General features: G+C 42.2%; 1 protein-coding gene across 1 annotated transcript in view; it reads left to right on the forward strand.

Annotated features, from left to right (window-relative positions):
• The first annotated feature begins 17849 nt into the window (after positions 1 to 17849).
• Positions 17850 to 20274, forward strand: part of LOC106609077 (6-phosphofructo-2-kinase/fructose-2,6-bisphosphatase) — a 48771-nt gene continuing 46346 nt past the window's right edge. Inside the window, exons 1-2 of the mRNA XM_014207468.3 lie at positions 17850 to 18067; positions 18624 to 18749. Coding sequence (XP_014062943.1) covers positions 17977 to 18067; positions 18624 to 18749 — 217 coding nt within the window. The 5' untranslated portion in view covers positions 17850 to 17976. The remainder of the gene's footprint in view (positions 18068 to 18623; positions 18750 to 20274) is intronic.

Here is a 20274-nt window from a genome sequence, read left to right on the forward strand (position 1 = left end):
ATGTCGTACCAACAGCGTCTATTAACCTGCTGTGGTATAGGGGGCAGCATTTTCATGGCCGGATAAAAAAACAAACCAGATTTAATCTGGTTACTACTCCTGCACAGAAACTAGAATATGCATATAATTAGTGGATTTGGATAGAAAACACTCTAAAGTTTCTAAAACTGTTTGAATGGTGTCTGTGAGTATAACAGAACTCATATGGCAGGCCAAAACCTGAGAAGATTCCATGCAGGAAGTGCCCTGTCTGACAAATTGTTGTCCTTCTGTTGCATCTCTATCGACATTACAGCATCTATTCTGTAATGTGAAACTTTCTAAGGCTTCCATTGGCTCTCTAAAGCCGCCAGAAAGTGGAATGGGGTTTCTGCTGTCTCTGGGCAAAGTTCAGCAGCTCTGTTTGTGAGTGGTCAGCCTGGGGACAGTGAGGCTGAGATGCGCTTTCACGAGACTTCTCCATTTTTTTCTTTCAGCCTTTGAATGAATACAACGTTGCCCGGTTGGAATATTATCGCTATTTTACGAGAAAAGTAGCATAAAAATTGATTTTAAACAGCGTTTTATATGCTTCTAAGTACGGTAATGGAATATTTTCAATTTTTTTTGTCACGAAATGTGCTCGCGCATTACCCTTCGGATAGTGACCTGAACGCACAAACAAAACGGCAGTATTTGGATGTAACTATGGATTATTTGTAACCAAAACAACATTTGTTGTTGAAGTAGAAGTCCAGGGATTGCATTCTGACAAAGAACAGCAAAGGTAATCCAATTTTTCTAATAATAATTCTGAGTTTAGGTTGTCCCAAACTTGGTGGGTGTCAAATTAGCTAGCCGTGATGGCCGAGCTATGTACTCAGAATATTGCAAAATGTGCTTTCGCCGAAAAGCTATTTAAATATCGGACATAGCGATTGCATAAAGGAGTTCTGTATCTATAATTCTTAAAATAATTGTTATGTATTTTGTCAACGTTTATCGTGAGTAATTTAGTAAGTTCACCGGAAGTTTTCGGTTGGTATGCTAGTACTGAACATCACATGCTAATGTAAAAAGCTGGTTTTTGATATAAATATGAACTTGATTGAACAAAACATGCATGTATTGTATAACATAATGTCCTAGGAGTGTCATCTGATGAAGATCATCAAAGGTTAGTGCTGCATTTAGCTGTGGTTTGGGTATTTGTGATGCATGCTAGTTGCTTGGAAATGGCTGTGTGGTATTTTGTGTCTATGTACTCTCCTAACATAATCTAATGTTTTGCTTTCGCTGTAAAGCCTTTTTGAAATCGGACAACGTGGTTCGATTCAGGAGAAGTGTATCTATAAAATGGTGTAAAATAGTCCTATGTTTGAGAACTTTGAATTATGACATTTTGTGGTTTTAAATTTGGCGTTCTGATTTGTCACTGGCTGTTGAATAGTGTGGGACGATTTCATCCCACCTCCCCTAGAGAGGTTAAAACATTCCCCAACCAGAAACCGTGGATTGATGGCAGCATTCGCGCAAAACTGAACGCGCGAACCACTGCTTTTAATCAGGGCAAAGTGACCGGAAACATGACCGAATATAAACAGTGTAGCAATCAAACAAGCTAAGCGTCAGTACAGAGACAAAGTGGAGTCGCAATTCAACGGCTCAGACACGAGAGGTATGTGGCAGGGTCTACAGTCAATCACGGACTACAAAAGAAAAATCAGCCCCGTCGCGGATCACGATGCCTTGCTCCCAGACAGACTAAACAAGTTTTTTGCTGGCTTTGAGGACAATACAGTGCCACTAACACGGCCCGCTACCAAAACCTGCGGGCTCTCCGTCACTGCAGCCAAGGTGAGTAAAACATTTAAACGTGTTAACCCTCGCAAGGCTGCAGGCCCAGACGGCATCCACGGCCGCGTCCACAGAGCATGCGTAGACCAGCTGGCTGGTGTGTTTACAGACATATTCAATCAATCCTTATCCCAGTCTGTTGTCCCCACATGCTTCAAGAGGGCCACCATTGTTCCTGTTCCCAAGAAAGCTAAGGCAACTGAGCTAAATGACTACCGCCCTGTAGCACTCACTTCTGTCATCATGAAGTGCTTTGAGAGACTAGTCAAGGACCATATCACCTCCACCCTACCTGACACCCTAGACCCACTCCAATTTGCTTACCGACCCAATAGGTCCACAGACGACGCAATCGCCATCACTCCGCACACAGCCCTAACCCATCTGGACAAGAGGAATACCTATGTAGGAATGCTGTTCATCGATTACAGCTCAGCATTTAACACCATAGTACCCTCCAAACTCGTTATTAAGCTCGAGACCCTGGGTCTCGACCCCGCCCTGTGCAACTGGGTCCTGGACTTCCTAACGGGCCGCCCCCAGGTGGTGAGGGTATGTAACAACATCTCCACCCCGCTGATCCTCAACACTGGGTCCCCACAAGGACGCATTCTCAGCCCTCTTCTGTACTCCCTGTTCACCCACTACTGTGTGGCCATGCACGCATCAAACTCAATCATCAAGTTTGCAGATGACACTACAGTGGTAGGCTTGATTACCAACAATGACGAGACGGCCTACAGGGAGGAGGTGAGGGCCCTCGGAGTGTGGTGTCAGGAAAATAACCTCGCACTCAATGTCAACAAAACAAAAGAGATGATCTTGGACTTCAGGAAACAGCAGAGGAAGCAGCCCCCGATCTACATTGACGGGACAGTAGTGGAGAGGGTGGAGAGTTTTAAGTTCCTCGGCGTACACATCACGGACAAACTGAAATGGTCCACCCACACAGACAGCGTGGTGAAGAAGGCGCAGCAGCGCCTCTTCAACCTCAGGAGGCTGAAGAAATTTGGCTTGTCACCAAAAACACAAACTTTTACAGATGCACAATCGAGAGCATCCTGTCGGGCTGTATCACCGCCTGGTACGGCAGCTGTTCCGCCCATAACCGGAAGGCTCTCCAGAGGGTAGTGAGGCCTGCACAACGCATGACCGGGTGCAAACTACCTGCCCTCCAGGACACCTACACCACCCGATGTCACAGGAAGGCCAAAAAGATCATCAAGGACAGCAACCACCCGAGCCACTGCCTGTTCACCCCGCTAACATCCAGAAGGCGAGGTCAGTACAGGTCCATCAAAGCTGGAACCGAGAGACTGAAAAACAGCTTCTATCTCAAGGCCATCAGACTGTTAAACAGCCATCACTAACATTGAGTGGCTGCTGCCAAAATACTGACTCAACTCAAGCCACTTTAATAATGGGAAAATTGATGTAATCAATTTATCACTTGCCACTTTATATTATTTATATTAGATCATGTTTACATAACCTACATTATTCATCTCATATGTATATACTGTACGCCATGCCATCTACTGCATCTTGCCATCTTGATGTAATTAGATGTAACACTAGCCACTTTAAACAATGACACTTTATATAATGTTTTCATACCCTACAATACTCATCTCATATGTATATACTGTACTCCATACCATCTATTACATCTTGCCTATGCCGTTCGGCCATCAGTCATTTATATTTTTTTATGTACATATTCGTATTCATTCCTTTACACTTGTGTGTACAAGGTAGTTGTTGTGGAATTGGTAGATTACTTGTTAGATATTACTGCATGGTCGGAACTAGAAGCACAAGCATTTCGCTACACTTGCATTAACACCTGCTAACCATGTGTATGTGACAAATAAATTTGATTTGATATGCCGCCTCCCCTTGTCTTACCAGAGTCCTCTGTTCTATCCTGCCGAAAAAGCTTAAAACCCACCAGCTGTATGTTAATCATGTCGTTGTTCAGCCACGACTCGGTGAAACATAATATATTTCAGTTTTTAATGTCTCGTTGGTAGGATATACGTACTTGTAGGTCATCTATTTTATTAGCGATTGATTGGCTAGTTGGCTAATAGGACCGATGGTAAAGGTAGATTTCCTTCTCGGCGACGGATCCTTACAAGGCACCCAGACCGCTGTCCACTATACCTCCGTCTTTTCCTCCTGTGAATGACGGGGATGAGGGCCTTGTTGGGTGTCTGGAGTAAATCCTTCCCATCCGACTCGTTGAAGAATTCCTCCAGTCCCGGGTGAGTAATCGCTGCCCTGATATCAAGAAGCTATTTTTGGTCATGAGACACGGTGGCAGAAACATAATGACAAAATAAGTTACAAAAAACATACACAATAACACAATCTCCTCAGCCATCTCCTTCGGCGCCATTGACCATAATACAGGGTAGTATGGGGTGAAACAGGCTAGTGTGGGGTAATACAAGCTAGTATGAGGTAATACAGGGTGGCATGGCATAATACAGGGTAGTATGGTGTAATACAAGGTTTTATAGGGTAATGTCAGTAAATACATGGCAGAGTGTAGTATTATTTATTTATTTATTCATTCATCGAGCTCAATTGAGACCATGGTCTCATTTACAATGGTGCACTGAATACAAACAACTAAGAAAATGAACATTTCAAATAAAACAAGAATAATAATAAAAAAACTACTACAAGATACAATTACAATACTACCATTTCAACAAATTAACCATTTACAATCAATCAAAACAACTGCAATCCTCAATGAATTAATTTAACACCAGAGTCCCAAACTGCCCTTGGGGAACCAGGGAATCAGGATGCAAGGAATTTTGCAGTTTACTCCAACAATGGGGGGGGATCTAAAACTAAAGGAGGATTTACCTCAGGAGTTATGTTCTCTCATATTTTTATACTTTAGCAACTACGTTAGGTAAGTTGGAAGCCTGTGTAGTAGAGCTTTGTAAATTAAAAGGGAGTAATGAAGTGATCTATGGGACTTCAATAAGGACCAACCAACCTTTTGATACTGGATGCAGTAGTGCAGGTATCTTTACTTGAGTAAAAGTAAAGGTACCTTAATAGAAAATGACTAAGTAAAAGTAAAAGTTACCTAGTAAAATAATACTTGAGTAAAAGTCTAAAACGATCTGTTTTTAAATGTACTTAAGTATAGTGGTGGTAAAGTACTCAGTTGTCATACTTAAAAGTAAATTCTATATATTAAGCAAACCAGACGGTATGATATATGGACAGACAGGGGCACACTCCAACACTCAGACATACAAACTTAGTGAGTCTGTCAGATAAGAGGCAGTGGGGATGACAACACCTTATATTGATAGGTGCGTGAATTTGACCATAATTCTAACCTGCCTGAGCATTCTAAATGTAACAAGTACTTTTTGGTGTCAGGGAAAATGTATGGGAGTAAAAATTACATATTTTCTTTAGGAATGTAGTAGATTAAAAGTAAAAGTTGTAAAAAATATAAATAGTAAAGTAAAGCACAGATACCCCCAAAAACTACTTAAGTAGAACTTTAAAGTATTTTTATTTTTCACCACTGCAGTGGTGAGTATTAAAGCAGTCACCTGTGATAACGTGAAGGTCGCACAGACGGCATCCAAATGTTTACGAGTAGTCTCTGCTGCAATCTGGTAAATGGTGTCACAATAGTCAAGAACTGGCAGGAAAGTTGACTGTACAATCTTCTTCCTGCTACAGTGCCTTCAGAAAGTATTCATACCCCTTGAATTATTCCACTTTTTTCTGTTACAGCCTGAATTCAAAATGGATTAAAAAAAAGTATAATCCATCTATGCACAATACCCCATAATTGTCACAGTTTCTGTTCTTTTGAGTGCTGTTTCCGTATGTTACTGCTAGAGGGCAACCTTACCTTGTTTAATAGTTTCCAGGTTACAGGTTATTATTTCTTATTGGTTTCACCTGTGTTTGATTACCATCTCTGTTCACCTGGTTGCATTGCTATTTAGGTTCCTCAGTTGGCCTGCATCCTTGCTTAGGTTTCATGTTTGATTAGTGTGCTTGGGTGATATTGCCTTGTTTTCTGTGAAGACCTTAGTAAAGGTTCTGGATTTATCCTTACCTCTGCTTGCTGTGTTTCTCTGCACCTGGGTCCGAGTGCGTACTAGCATTATTGTCACAATAACGACAAAGTAAAAACATGTTTTTAGAATGTTTGCTAATTTAGAGAAAATTAAATACAGAAATATATCATTTACATAAGTATTTACACCCCTAAGTCAATATTTGTAGAAGTATTGGTGACAATAACAGCATCTTGGTTATGTGTATGTATCACCTATGTACATCTGGATTTAGAGATTTTATTCCATTCTACATATTTATTCATTGAATGGTTCTCCCATCGATCGGTATCTAGGCTACTGGATTGACAAGGATTTAACGTTTTAAAACATACTGATGAGCTAGTTAACCTGTCTGGGCTAGGGGGCAGTATTTTCACGGCCGGATGAAAAACGTACCCAATTTAAACAGGTTACTACTCTGGCCCAGAAACTACAATATGCATATTATTAGTAGATTTGGATAGAAAACACTGAAGTTTCTAAAACTGTTTGAATGGTGTCTGTGAGCATAACAGAACTCATATAGCAGGCAAAAACCTGAGAAAAAGTCAACCAGGAAGTGGAGGATCTGAGAATTGTAGTTCTTCTTTCTAGTACCTTTCGAAACTACAGTATCTGTGGGGTTACGTTGCACTTCCTAAGGCTTCCATTGGCTGTCAAAAGCCTTCAGAAAGTTCTTTCAGACTTCTCCTGTAACTGGGCAGATAATAGGAGCTCAGTTACTGAGTGGACTGCCTGTGGACAAAGGGATTGGATATGCGCAGTCACGCGAGTGCACCGTTCCTACTTTTTCTCCTTGAATGAATACACTATTGTCCGGTTGGAATATTATCGCAATTTTACGTTAAAAATACCATAAAGATTGATTTAACAGCGTTTGACATGCTTCCAAGTACGGTAATGGAACATTTTGACTTTTCGTCTCTTGTACCGCGCTCACGCGTTATGCATTTGTATAGTGCTCTGAACGAACAAAACGGAGGTATTTGGACATAAAAATGTATTATTTCGAACAAAAACAACATTTCTTGTGGAAGTAGCAGTCCTGGGAGTATATTCTGACGAAGATCAGTAAAGGTAAGAGAATATTTCTAATGCTAATTCTGAGTTTAGGTTGCCCCGAACTTGGCGGGTGTCTGTATAGCTCTCTGTGATGGCTGAGCCATGTACTCAAAATATTGAAAAATGTGCTTTCTCCGTAAAGCTATTTTAAAATCTGACAAAGCGGTTGCATCCAGGAGTAGTCTATCTATAAGTCTTTAAATAATTTTTACATATTTTGTCAACGTTTATGATGAGTATTTTTGTTAATTGATGTGCACATTCACCAGGAGTTTTGGTGGGAATACATTTTCTGAACATCACGCGCCGACGTAAAATGCTGTTTTTGGATATAAATATGAACTTTATCAAACAAAACATACATGTATTGTGTAACATAATGTCCTAGGAGTATCATCTGATGAAGATCGTCAAAGGTTAGTGCTTCATTTAGCTGAGTTTTGGGTTTTATTGACACATGTCCTTGCTTGGAAAATGGCTGTTTGATTATTTTTGTCTATGTACTGTAACGGTTTTGACTTGAGGTTATCGTTTATAGGGGTGCCTACCAGAGAAAATATTGGGATTCTCCTTTTGGTTTGGGAGGGAATGAGTCCCATCTGGTCCGTCAAGTCTACACCAATACAAAGGACTCATGTAAAAGTCAGGATGGAAATACACTTTTCATAAACCCTTAAAACATTGGAAAGAACTTAAAAAACAACTGTATTCTTTTGCGTGGGTTGTATTAACAACATAAATGATCACACACACAACAATATAACAATAATGAGCTTTAAAGAGCTCTGGTTCCTCCAGAAATGTCCTGTATCTCGGGCCTAAAAAGAGTCCAGCCCGGTAAACAAGTTCAGGGAACTCAAGTAACCTTAGTCACGCAATGTTTGTCCGTTCATACCAGTGTCGCGTAAACCCAGTGTCAATCATACAATCAAAATAACAAATATTTTACCACACAACTATAAAGCATTTCACATCTTAATAAGTCCTCAACTACAACTAACTACATAAATCATCACGGTATACATCACACCAAAATAAATGAAATACCGTATACAAAAAAGGGTGTAGTCAGTCGGTCAGTCAGACAAGCTAATCCGCTGACAGATCTCCAGCGGAGAAAGGCCACAAAGAATAATGGAGAGGTGTAGTCCACGGATGCAAGAGTGGATCCGATCCTGGGTAAACTTGCTATTAGGCTACAAAGCACACTTTTAAAGCAACACAACAAACGGAAGAGAGAAGCTTCGGAACTGAGGGTTGACCACATCCTCATTCACGTCTCTATCACAACCCCACTTTTACGCAGCTAATGCTGGCTATTTAATTGGGAATTAAAGGGAATGTGCCCTATTGGAAGGAGAAGCACTATTTAATTGAGAATTAAAGGGAAAGCGCCCTATTGGAAGGAGAAGCACTGAGACGGTTCAGAAACATTCAGGGCCATCACAGTACTCTCCTAACATAATCTAATGTTTTGCTTTCACTGTAAAGCCTTTTTGAAATCGGACAATGTGGTTACATCAAGGAAAAGTATATCTTTAAAATGGTGTAAAATAGTTGTATGTTTGAGAAAGTTGAATTATGACATTTTGTTGTTTTTGAATTTGCCGCCCTGATATTTCACTGGCTAGCGCTAGCGTCCCACGTAGCCCATAGAAGTTAAAAAGGTAAGATTTAAAGTGGGCTTATTTTTTTTAAATAGATCTTGCCTCTCCCTAAACAGCAGGAAGACTATGAACTGTCCTGCCAGTTCTTTACTATGGTGACACAATTTACCAGAATACAGCAGCCACTACTCTTAAACCTTTGAATGCCATCTACCATAGTGCCCTTCGCTTTATCACAGGTGACAGTTTTCATACTCATCACTGCATCCCTTATCAAAAAGTTGGCTGATCCTCATTAATATCTTATAGATAAAATCACTATTCCCTTTTTGTTTACAAATCTCTACTACACAAGCTTCAACTTACATAACTTCGTTGTTGAAGTATAAAAACATGAGTTACAAAACCCGTTCACAGGGTTATTTAAATCTTAAGGTTCTTCGGGTCTCCACCGAATGAGGTAAATCCACTTTTAGTTTTATTGTTAACACTGCTGGAACAATTTGCAGAACTCATAACAATTAGATGTTCTGGTGTCACTCGGGCAGTTTAGGGTGTTGATTGTGGATCTAGTTGCTGAGGAAATGTAAGTTTTTCATAAATGTTGTGTTTTGTATTGATTGCTATTTTCTTTTACATTGCATTGGTTGTTGTATTGTTGTGATCAGCGCACCCTTGAGAATGAGACCATGGTCTCAATGGGTTTTTCCTGAATAAATACAAATAATAAATAAAAAAAATCTTCCTTTACAGATTTCTCAAGCTCTGTTATGATGGGGAGCAGTGGTGAACATGAGTCATAGATTTTCAATGGGAAATTGAAGTCTGGGTCTGGGCTTTCCAGTGTTGCTTTGGCTGTATGTTTGTGGTCATTGTCCGGTTGGAACGTAAATCTTCGCCCCCAGTCTAAGGTCGTTTGCACTCTGAAGCAGGTTCTCATCAACTGTATTTGGCTCCATTCATTGTTCCCTCTGGCCTTACCAGTCTCCCAGTCCCTGCAGCTTTAAAGCATCCCCATAGCATGATACTGGCAAAACCATGCTTTATGGATGGTATTAGACCAGTGATGAACTGTGCCTGGTTTTCTCCTGACATAGCGTTTTGCATTCAAGCCTTTTTCTCAGGAGTTGCTTCCGTCTGGCCACTCTCCCATAAAGCCCAGATTGGTGAAGTGCTGTAGAGACTGTTGTCCTTCTGGCAGGTTCGCCCATCTCAGCCAAGGAACTCTGTAGTTCTGTCAGAGTGGCCATTTGGTTCTTGGTCACCTCCCTGACCAAGGTCCTTCTTGCCTGGTTGCTCAATTTGGTCAGACGGTCAGCTCTAGGTAGAGTATTGAGTAGGTGTGTCCCCAAAATAAGTTTGAACACACCTACTCGTTCAAGGGTTTTTCTTTATTTTTACTATTTTCTACATTGTAGAATAAACAATAAACAGTGTTAAACATATCAAAATATATTTGAGATATTTTAGATTTTAAAGTAGCCACCCTTCGCCTTGATGACAGCTTTATACACTCTTGGCATTCATGAGGTAGTCACCTGAAATGCATTTACATTAACAGGTGTGTCTTGTTAAAAGTTAATTTGTGGAATTTCTTTCCTTCTTAATGTGTTTTAGCCAATCGGCTGTGTTGTAACAATGTAGGGGTGGTATAGAGAAGATAGCCCTATTTGGTAAAATACCAAGTCCATATTATGACAAGAACAGCTCAAATAAGCAAAGAGCAAAGACAGTCAATACGGAACATTTCAAGAGCTTTGAAAGTTTCTTAAAGTGCAATCGCAAAAACCATCAAGCGCTATGATGAAACTGGCTCTCATGAGGACCGCCACAGTAAAGGAAAACCCAGAGTTAACCTTTGCTGCAGAGGATAAGTTCATTAGAGTTACCAGACTCAGAAATTTCAGGCCAAATAAATGCTTCACAAGTAACAGACACATGTCAACATCATCTGTCCAGAGGAGACTGGATGAATCAGGCCTTCTAAAGGACACTAATAAGAAGAGACTTGCTTGGGCCAAGAAACACAAGCAATGGACATTAGACTGGTGGAAATCTGTCCTGTGGTCTGATGAATCCAACTTTGAGATTTTTGGTTCCAATTGCTGTGTCTTTGTGAGATGCAGAGTAGGTGAGCGGATGATCTCCGCATGTGTAGTTCCCACCGTGAAGCATGGAGGAGGAGGTGTGACGGTGTGGGGATGCTTTGCTGGTGACACTGTCAGTGATATATTAGATTTCAAGGCACACTTAACCAGCATAGCTACCGCAGCATTCTGCTGCTATATGCCATCCCATCTGGTTTGCACTTAATGGGACTATCATGTGTTCTTCAACAGGACAATGACCCAGGCTGTGCTGCATCAGATGACCTGGCCTCCACAATCACCCGACCTCAACCCAATTGAGATGGTTTGGGATGAGTTGGACCACAGATTGAAGGAAAAGCAGCCAACGAGTGCTCAGCTCATGTGGGAACTCCTTCAAGACTGTTGGAAAAGCATTCCAGGTGAAGCAAGTTGAGAGAATGGCAAGCGTGTGCAAAGCTGTCATCAAGGCAATATAAAATATATTTTGATTTGTTAAACACTTTTTTGGTTACTACATGATTCCATATGTTTTATTTCATAGTTTTGATGTCTTCACTTTTATTCCACAATGTAGAAAATAGTTAAAATAAAGAAAAACCCTTGAATGAGTAGGTGTGTCCAAACTTTTGACTGGTACTGTATAGCTTACCGAATTGTGAAAGACAAGAATTGTACTTTTGAATTCCGTGAACTGAGTTTGGAAGAGGTGAAAAAAGAATTGTATATCAACAATGACAAGCCACCGGGGTCAGACAACTTGGATGGAAAATTACTCAGGATAATAATAGCGGACGATATTGCCACTCCTATTTGCCATATCTTCAATCTAAGCCTACTAGAATGTGTGTGCGCTCAGGCCTGGAGGGAAGCAAAAGTAATTCCACTACTCAAGAATAGTAAAGCCCCCTTTACTGACTCAAATAACTAACCAATCAGCCTGTTACCAACCCTTAGTAAACTTTTGGAAATGCTATTTTACTGTAAACAATTTGACAGACTTTCAGCAAGCTTATAGGGAAGGACATTCAACAAGCACGGCACTTACACAAATGACAGATGATTGGCTGAGAGAAATTGATGATAAAAAGATTGTAGGTGTAACGAAGATGTAGGGAGTCAGGTGGAGTTGGTGAGTTTAATAAGAACAAACAGAGTGGATATAGGAAGAAGCGTAGCTTCTGAACATAAAACAGAAACAATACTGACTGATAAGTGACAAAAATGGAGTGCTATATATAAATGAGGAGTAATCAGGGAGGTGATGAAGTCCAGGTGTGCCTAATGATGAGGCGCAGGTGTGCGTAATGAAGGTTTGCAGGACCGGTGGTTAGTAAACCAGCGATGTCCCTGGATTTACAGGGGAGGCAGAGGGGTGTCGTCGGGGACAGCATCAGCCAGGAAACTAGGAACCACCGACCTGAGGAGGGAAAAGTGAAGAGAGGGTGACATCCAGTAGTTAGTGGGTAGCTGGAATCGGTAAGTTACCTCATTGACCCTCCGGAGGACTTTGAATGGTCCCACAAATCAGGGGCTCAGCTTCCGGGAGGGCAGGCGCAGTGGGAGCCAGACACGATCACCAGGATGGAAAATGTTGCCTCACTGTGGTGGCGGTCCGCCTGCTCCTTCTGATGGCGGACATCGCGTTGGATCCTCACGTGAGCAGCGTCCCAACCTCATCTGCGTGCCGGAACCACTCAGGGCCATCAGGGGCTTCGATCTGGCTTGGGGTCCATGGTGTCAGGGCCAGCTGGTATCTCAGGACACACTGGAAGGGAGACAAGCCAGTGGAGGAGTGACGAGTTCTGGGCTTACTCCGCCCAGGGAAGACACTGGGCCCACTCCCTTTGCCGGTCCTGACAGCGACTGCTCAGGAACTTCCCCAGCTCCTGGCTTGTCCTCTCTACCTGCCCATTGGACTAAGGCTGGTACCCAGATTTGAGGCTGACCGATACCTGCAGCTTCTCCATGATGGCTTTCCATAGTCGCAACGTGAATTGGGGACCACAGTCGGAGATGATGTCCTCCGGAAGGCCATAGTGCTGGAAGACCTGCTGGAACAATGCCTCAGCAACTTGGAGAGCGGTAGGGAGACCAGAGAGAGGGATAAAATGGCAAGATTTTGAGAATCTGTCCACAACAACCATAACAGCGGTGAAACCATCAAACAGGGGACATTCAGTAACAAAATCTATAGACAGATGAGACCAAGGCCACTGAGGCACGAAGAAGGGAAGGAGTTTCCCTGCTGGAGCGTGCCGTGGAGACTTTGTTTGAGCACATACAGAGCGAGAATTTACGTAGCGGCGACATCCTGTGCCAAGGTGGGCCACCAGTACTTAACCTGTTTAGGATAGGGGGCAGTATTGACACGGCTGGATAAAAAACATACCCGATTTAATCTGGTTACCACTCCTACCCAGTAACTAGAATATGCATATACTTATTACATATGGATAGAAAACACCCTAAATTTTCTAAAACTGTTTGAATGGTGTCTGTGAGTATAACAGAACTCAAATGGCAGGTCAAAACCTGAGAGATTCCTTTACAGGAAGTGGCCTGTCTGACCATTTCTTGAACTTGTTTTCCATCTCTATCATTTACTAAGGATCTCTGCTCTAACGTGACACTTCCCACGTCGTCCATAGGCGCTCAGAGCCCGGGAAAAAACAGAATGTCGTCATTCCAGCCCCAGGCTGAAACACATTATCGCCTTTCTCAAGTGGCCGATCAAGGGACACTGGCTTATGCGCGTGACCCCGACCGCCCCCGCCTTTGGGATTTTTTCCTCTGTTTGCCGAAAAGGAGATTCCCTGTCGGAATATTATCGCTTTTCTACGAGAAAAATGTCGTAAAAATTGATTTTAAACAGCGGTTGACATGCTTCGAAGTACGGTAATGGAATACTTAGAATTTTATTGTCACGAATTGCGCCATGCGCGCGACACTTCTTTACTATTTCGGATAGTGTCTGGAACGCACGAACAAAACGCCGCTATTCGGATATAACGATGGATTATTTTGGACCAAACCAACATTTGTTATTGAAGTAGCAGTCCTGGGTGTGTATTCTGACGAAGACAACAAAAGGTAATCAAACTTTTATAATAGTAAATATGATTATGGTGAGTGCTAAACTTGCCGGGTGTCTAAATAGCGAGCCCGTGATGCCTGGGCTATGTACTTAGAATATTGCAAAATGTGCTTTCACCAAAAAGCTATTTTAAAATCGGACATATCGAGTGCATAGAGGAGGTCTGTATCTATAATTCTTAAAATAATTGTTATGCTTTTTGTGAACGTTTATCGTGAGTAATTTAGTAAAATGTTAGCGAATTCCCCGGAAGTTTGCGGGGGGTATGCTAGTTCTGAACGTCACATGCTAATGTAAAAAGCGGGTTTTTGATATAAATATGAACTTGATTGAACAAAACATGCATGTATTGTATAACATAATGTCCTAGGGTTGTCATCTGATGAAGATCATCAAAGGTGAGTGCTGCATTTAGCTGTCTTCTGGGTTTTGGTGACATTATATGCTGGCTTGAAAAATGGGTGTCTGATTATTTCTGGCTTGGTACTCTGCTGACATAATCTAATGTTTTGCTTTCGTTGTAAAGCCTTTTTGAAATCGGACAGTGTGGTTAGATTAACGAGAGTCTTGTCTTTAAATGGCTGTAAAATAGTCATATGTTTGAGATATTGAAGTAATAGGATTTTTAAGGTTTTGAAAATCGCGCCACAGGATAGCAGTGGCTGTTACGTAGGTGGGACGAATTCGTCCCGCCTAGCCTAGAGAGGTTAATTACATCTAGATGTTCCGCTAGCGGAACGCCTCACCAATATCCAATGGTAGAGGGTGGCGCGAATTACAAATACCTCAAAATGGCAAAAACTTAATAAATCCATGAAGAAGTTACTTCAAGGAATAGAAAAATAGACTAGAGACATGTCTATCCTTCTCGTGGTCCGAATCACACATATTAAGACATTGGCTAATCCATAAGGCATCACTCAGACATTGGGCTGAAGGCTGTCTTCATCCCCCTCCCGGATGCGAGTCCTCAGGTCCAGCTTGGTAAAAAAATAACAACAAAAAACAGGCACTGCAGAGCTGTTCAATGGAGGCTGGCACAAATGGGAGAGGGTAGCGGTATTGAGGGTCCCGTGTGGCTCAGTTGGTAGAGTATGGTGTTTGCAACGCCAGGGTTGTGGGTTCGATTCCCACGGGGGACAAGTACGGAGAAAAATGTATGAAAAAATGTATGCATTCACTACTGTAAGTCTCTCTGGATAAGAGTGTTTTTCCTAGCCACCGTGCTTCTACATCTGCGTTGCTTGCTGTTTGAGGTTTTAGGCTAGGTTTCTGTATGGCACTTTATGACATCTGCTGATGTAAAAAGGGCTTTATAAATAAATCATTGATTCTTGGAGAGCCTCCTGGATGTACTCCTCCATAGCCTTGGTTTCAGCCACCAACAGGGGGTAGAGTCTGTTAGCAGGTTGATGGCACAGTCCCAGAGATGATGAGGAGCGAGACAGGTGGCACAGGTCTTGGTCTTGGAGAAAACCTCCCAGAGATCCTGGTAAATCTCAGGGAAGTCGGCCTGGAGGACAACCACAGGACTTTCAACTGACATGGAAGCACAGGGTAAGGGAAAGCAGGTCTTCCAACATCCGGGTGCCCAGGCTGTGATCTCCATCCTCGACCAGGAGATGGTGGGGTCATGGTGTTGGAGCCACGGGAGGCCAACTTTGTGTACAGGTGCCTGGATGATGAGGAAGGGGAGGTTATTTTGGTGCAGGGTTCCCTCGGTGATGGTGAGTGGTGCTGTGAGATTGTCCCAGATCCCAGTGGTCGGTAGTCCAGTGCTTGAACCGGAAATGGAGAGGAGAGCAGGTATGATGTTATATCCATACATGTCATCCTGCTAACTCCTCGGAAAGGGACACCCATGTTCTGGAAAAGACCCAAGAGGTGTAACCATTGCAACAGTACATAGTAGGCCATAACACAGTTACAGGAATAACCAGTTGTGTCCAACCCCAGACAGTGCATGTCTAATGGTGTCTAATGACCCAGAGCACATATAGAGTGCACTAGTTTTGCTGGCTCCTTCTGAAATAAATAATTGCCACATATGTGCTGGAAAATTCACAACAGGACAAACTGGCATCGCTGATCTAGGCAGACTGCTGAATGGGCTGGGGTGCTGGCTCGCTGTGTTGACTCATGGTAGAAGACCCTCCGCTCTTTGGGAGTGACACCCTTTGAGGAAGATCTAGACATTGAAGATCACGGAGGACCTCATCCTTAACCGTCCCCAGTTGAGCCAGCTGGTCGTGGTGTTGGCGAAATAGGTCCAACTGTTCGCCGACCATCTTGGAGATGTCTCGGTTGGCTTCTGCTTCCATTCTCCGAGGCAGTATTCTGTAACGAACATGCAGGGAGTGAGGAAGCAGGTGCAGTCGGTGAGTTTAATAAGAACAAACAGAGCACATACATGCACAAGCGTAGCGTCTGAACATAAAACAGAAGCAATATTGCCTAATGAGTGACAACAACGGGCTGCTAGATAACCTCTCTGGTTCATATTTATATCAAAAAACAGCTTTTTACATTAGCATGTGACGTTCAGAACTAGCATACCCCCCGCAAACTTCTGGGGAATTTACTAACAATTTACTAAATTACTCACGATAAACGTTCACAAAAAGCATAACAATTATTTTAAGAATTATAGATACAGAACTCCTCTATGCACTCGATATGTCCGATTTTAAAATAGCTTTTTGGTGAAAGCACATTTTGCAATATTCTAAGTACATAGCCCAGCCATCACGGGCTAGCTATTTAGACACCCAGCAAGTTTAGCCTTCACCAAAATCAGATTTACTATTACAAAAGTTTGATTACCTTTGATGTTCTTCGTCAGAATGCACTCCCAGGACTTCTACTTCAATAACAAATGTTGGTTTGGTCCCAAATAATCCATCGTTATATCCAAACAGTGCCGTTTTGTTCGTGCGTTCAAGAAACTATCCGAAATGGTAAATCAGGGTTACGAGCATGGCGCATTTCGTGACAAAAAAATTCTAAATATTCCATTACCGTACTTCGAAGCATGTCAACCGCTGTTTAAAATCAATTTTTATGCAATTTATCTCGTAAAAAAGCGATAATATTCTGACCGGGAATCTGCGTTTCAGTAAATAGAGGAAAAAAAAGAAAGACGGGGGCGACCAGTGCACACGCCTAAGCCCACTGTCCCTTGATCGGCCACTTGACAAAGGCGATAATGTGTTTCAGCCTGGGGCTGGAATGACGACATTCAGCTTTTTCCCGGGCTCTGAGAGCCTATGGGAGCCGTGGGAAGTGTCACGTTACCGCAGAGATCCTTTGTTTTGGAAAGAGATGTCAAAGAAAGCCAATAAATGGTCAGACAGGCCACTTCCTGTAAAGGAATCTCTCAGGTTTTTGCCTGCCATATGAGTTCTGTTATACTCACAGACACCATTAAAACAGTTTTAGAAACTGTAGGGTGTTTTCTATCCATATCTAATAAGTATATGCATATTCTAGTTACTGGGTAGGAGTAGTAACCAGATTAAATCGGGTACGTTTTTTATCCGGCCGTGTAAATACTGCCCCCTAGCCCTAAGAGGTTTTAACTGTGTTCTCCGTTGGCCTGTAGAGGGGGTACACACACTTGACAGAGGATTAATGGCAAACACATACAACAGAAATGTATCATGAATTGGAAACATGCAAATATGATGGTGAGAATGTGGAGAATGTCACTTCATTTTGTGGAACGACGCAAATAGAGAATTAAAGAATCATGATGCCAATCAGATAATTGGCATCATGAGTAGACCTGGCATTCCCACAACAATTGGTGACTGTTATAGTGGTCCTGGTTGGGTAGCTCAGTGTGTTTGGCGAAAATCTGTTCTATTCCTTCCAGTTCTATAAAGTCCTGGTACTGTAGCTCCTCCCACTCAGGAAGTAGCCCGTACATCTGTATAACCTCACACCATGTAACCCACTGGAGAGGAGGAGCAAGTACCGATACCACACACACGAGAGAGAGAGAGAGAGAGAGAGAGAGAGTTAGGCCGCTCCCATCATGAGGTAACCCACACAGACAGTTTCTCAAACTATCACACACACCTTGTCTCTCTCCAGGCTACTCTCTCTCTCTTTCTCCATCTTGCTCTCCCCCATCTCTCTCTCGCTTACATACAGACACTGTTGTGTAAATCATGTCTCAGAGGCAGACCAAGCTAACTCAGAACCCTTTAGAGAAGATTTGGATTCCCTCCATGAGTAGCAAGATGTACCGACGTAGAGGGTGTAAGTACGCACATACACACAAATATGCACATGGAAACAACAGACACACATACCGGTCGGCCTCTGTGTGGTTCATTACCTGTACAGGACAGGTTGGTGCTCGTAACCAACAGAACTTTGGTATTGTTTCAAATTGTGTGTGTGTGTGTGTGTGTGTGTGTGTGTGTGTGTGTGTGTGTGTGTGTGTGTGTGTGTGTGTGTGTGTGTGTGTGTGTGTGTGTGTGTGTGGTGTGTGTGTGTGTGTGTGTGTGTGTGTGTGTGTGTGTGTGTGTGTGTGTGTGTGGTGTGTGTGTGTTGGGGCCACGGTATGACTTGCAGTATGGAACACTGTAACTCTCTGAGAGAGACCTAAGGGCCGTTCACCCCTAAGACCAAGGCCGTGTCTATGTTTGTCGTTGTGTGTGTACGTCTGTGCGTGTGTGTTACGTGGTCTATCCATTTGTCTAAAACTGATGTGTGTGTGTTCTGTGATCTTTTTATAACTCCAATACATGTGTATGTGTGTGTCATGTCAGTTTTTAATCCATCTGTGCGTGTATGTGTGTGTGTTTTTCAGCGTCCGTCCCCCAGTTCACTAACTCTCCTACCATGATTGTGATGGTGGGGCTGCCTGCTAGAGGGAAGACCTACATCTCCAAGAAGTTAACCAGATACCTCAACTGGATAGGAGTTCCCACTAAAGGTACCACACACACACAAAATTAACCAGATACCTCAACTGGATAGGAGTTCCAACAAAAGGTGCCACAACACAAGTTAACTAGATACACATCACAACCCAATACCACACAGCACAGCACGTTAACTTGTTGGGGATAGAAGCAATATTTTCACGGCCGGATAAAAAAACGTACCCGATTTAAACTGGTTACTACTCTTACCCAGAAACAAGAATATGCATATAATTAGTAGATTTAGATAGAAAACTCTCTGAAGTTTCTAAAACTGTTTGAATGGTGTCTGTGAGTATAACAGAACTCATATGGCAGTCAAAACCCTGAGACAAATCCTAACAGGAAGTGGAAATCTGATTTGTGGAATCACTTTCAACCCTTTGCCTATGAAACACACTGTGAGTTAGGATTCATTTAGCACTTCCTAAGGCTTCCACTAGATGTCAACAGTCTTTACAAAGTGGTTTGAGTCTTCTCCGGTAAAAACTGACCGAACGAGAGGCCTGGAAAGTTTGCCATAGAGGGAGGGCCATTACTACTATGACGCGCATGCCCGTGGGTACTCTCTCATTCCAAAACATTTAGTAAGACAATGCAATCGTCCGCCTTGAATATTATTGAAGTTCTGATTGAAAAAGGCCCTAAAGATTTATGTTATACAACGTTTGACATGTTTGAACGAACGTAAATACATTTTTTTTTGCACATTCGTGAGGACAAGTCTCGCGCGCTTCGTACATTATGAGTAGCCTTCGGAACACGCTAACAATAAGGAGCTATTGGGACATAAATGATCAACTTTTTCGAACAAAACTACATTTGTTGTGGACCTGGGATTCCTGGAAGTGCCTTCTGATGAAGATAATCAAAGGTAAGTGAATATTTACAATAGTATATTTGATTTTAGATGACTCCAAGATGGCGCTAACCTGTATCGCCTAGCCTATTTTTCTGAGCATAGCACCTCGTTTATTGCAAAGTGTGATTTCCCAGTAAAGTTATTTTTAAATCTGGCAATGCGGTTGCATTCACGAGATGTTAATCTACAATTCTTTGAATGACAATATTATATTTTACCAATGTTTTCGAATAGTAATTTTGTAAATTGTAGCGCTGATCCACCGGAAGCATTTGAGGGAAAATATTTTCTGAAAGTCACGCGCCGATGTAAAATGCTGTTTTTATATATAAATATGAACTTTATCGAACAAAAAATGCATGTATTGTGTAACATGATGTCCTAGGAGTGTCATCTGATGAAGATTGTCAAAGGTTAGTGCTGCATTTAGCTGTGTTTTGGGTATTTGTGATGCATGCTAGTTGCTTTGAAAATGGCAGTGTAATTATTTTTGGCAGGGTACTCTCCTAACATAATCTAATGTTTTGCTTTTGCTGTAAAGCCTTTTTGAAATCGGACAACGTGGTTCAATTCAGGAGAGGTGTATCTATGAAATGGTGTAAAATAGTCATATGTTTGAGAAATTGAAGTTATAGCATTTATGAAGTATTTATATTTCACGCGACGCGATTCCA

Source organism: Salmo salar, chromosome 07 (genome assembly GCF_965601325.2).
Source record: "Salmo salar chromosome 07, fSalSal1, whole genome shotgun sequence".
NCBI lineage: Eukaryota > Metazoa > Chordata > Actinopteri > Salmoniformes > Salmonidae > Salmo > Salmo salar.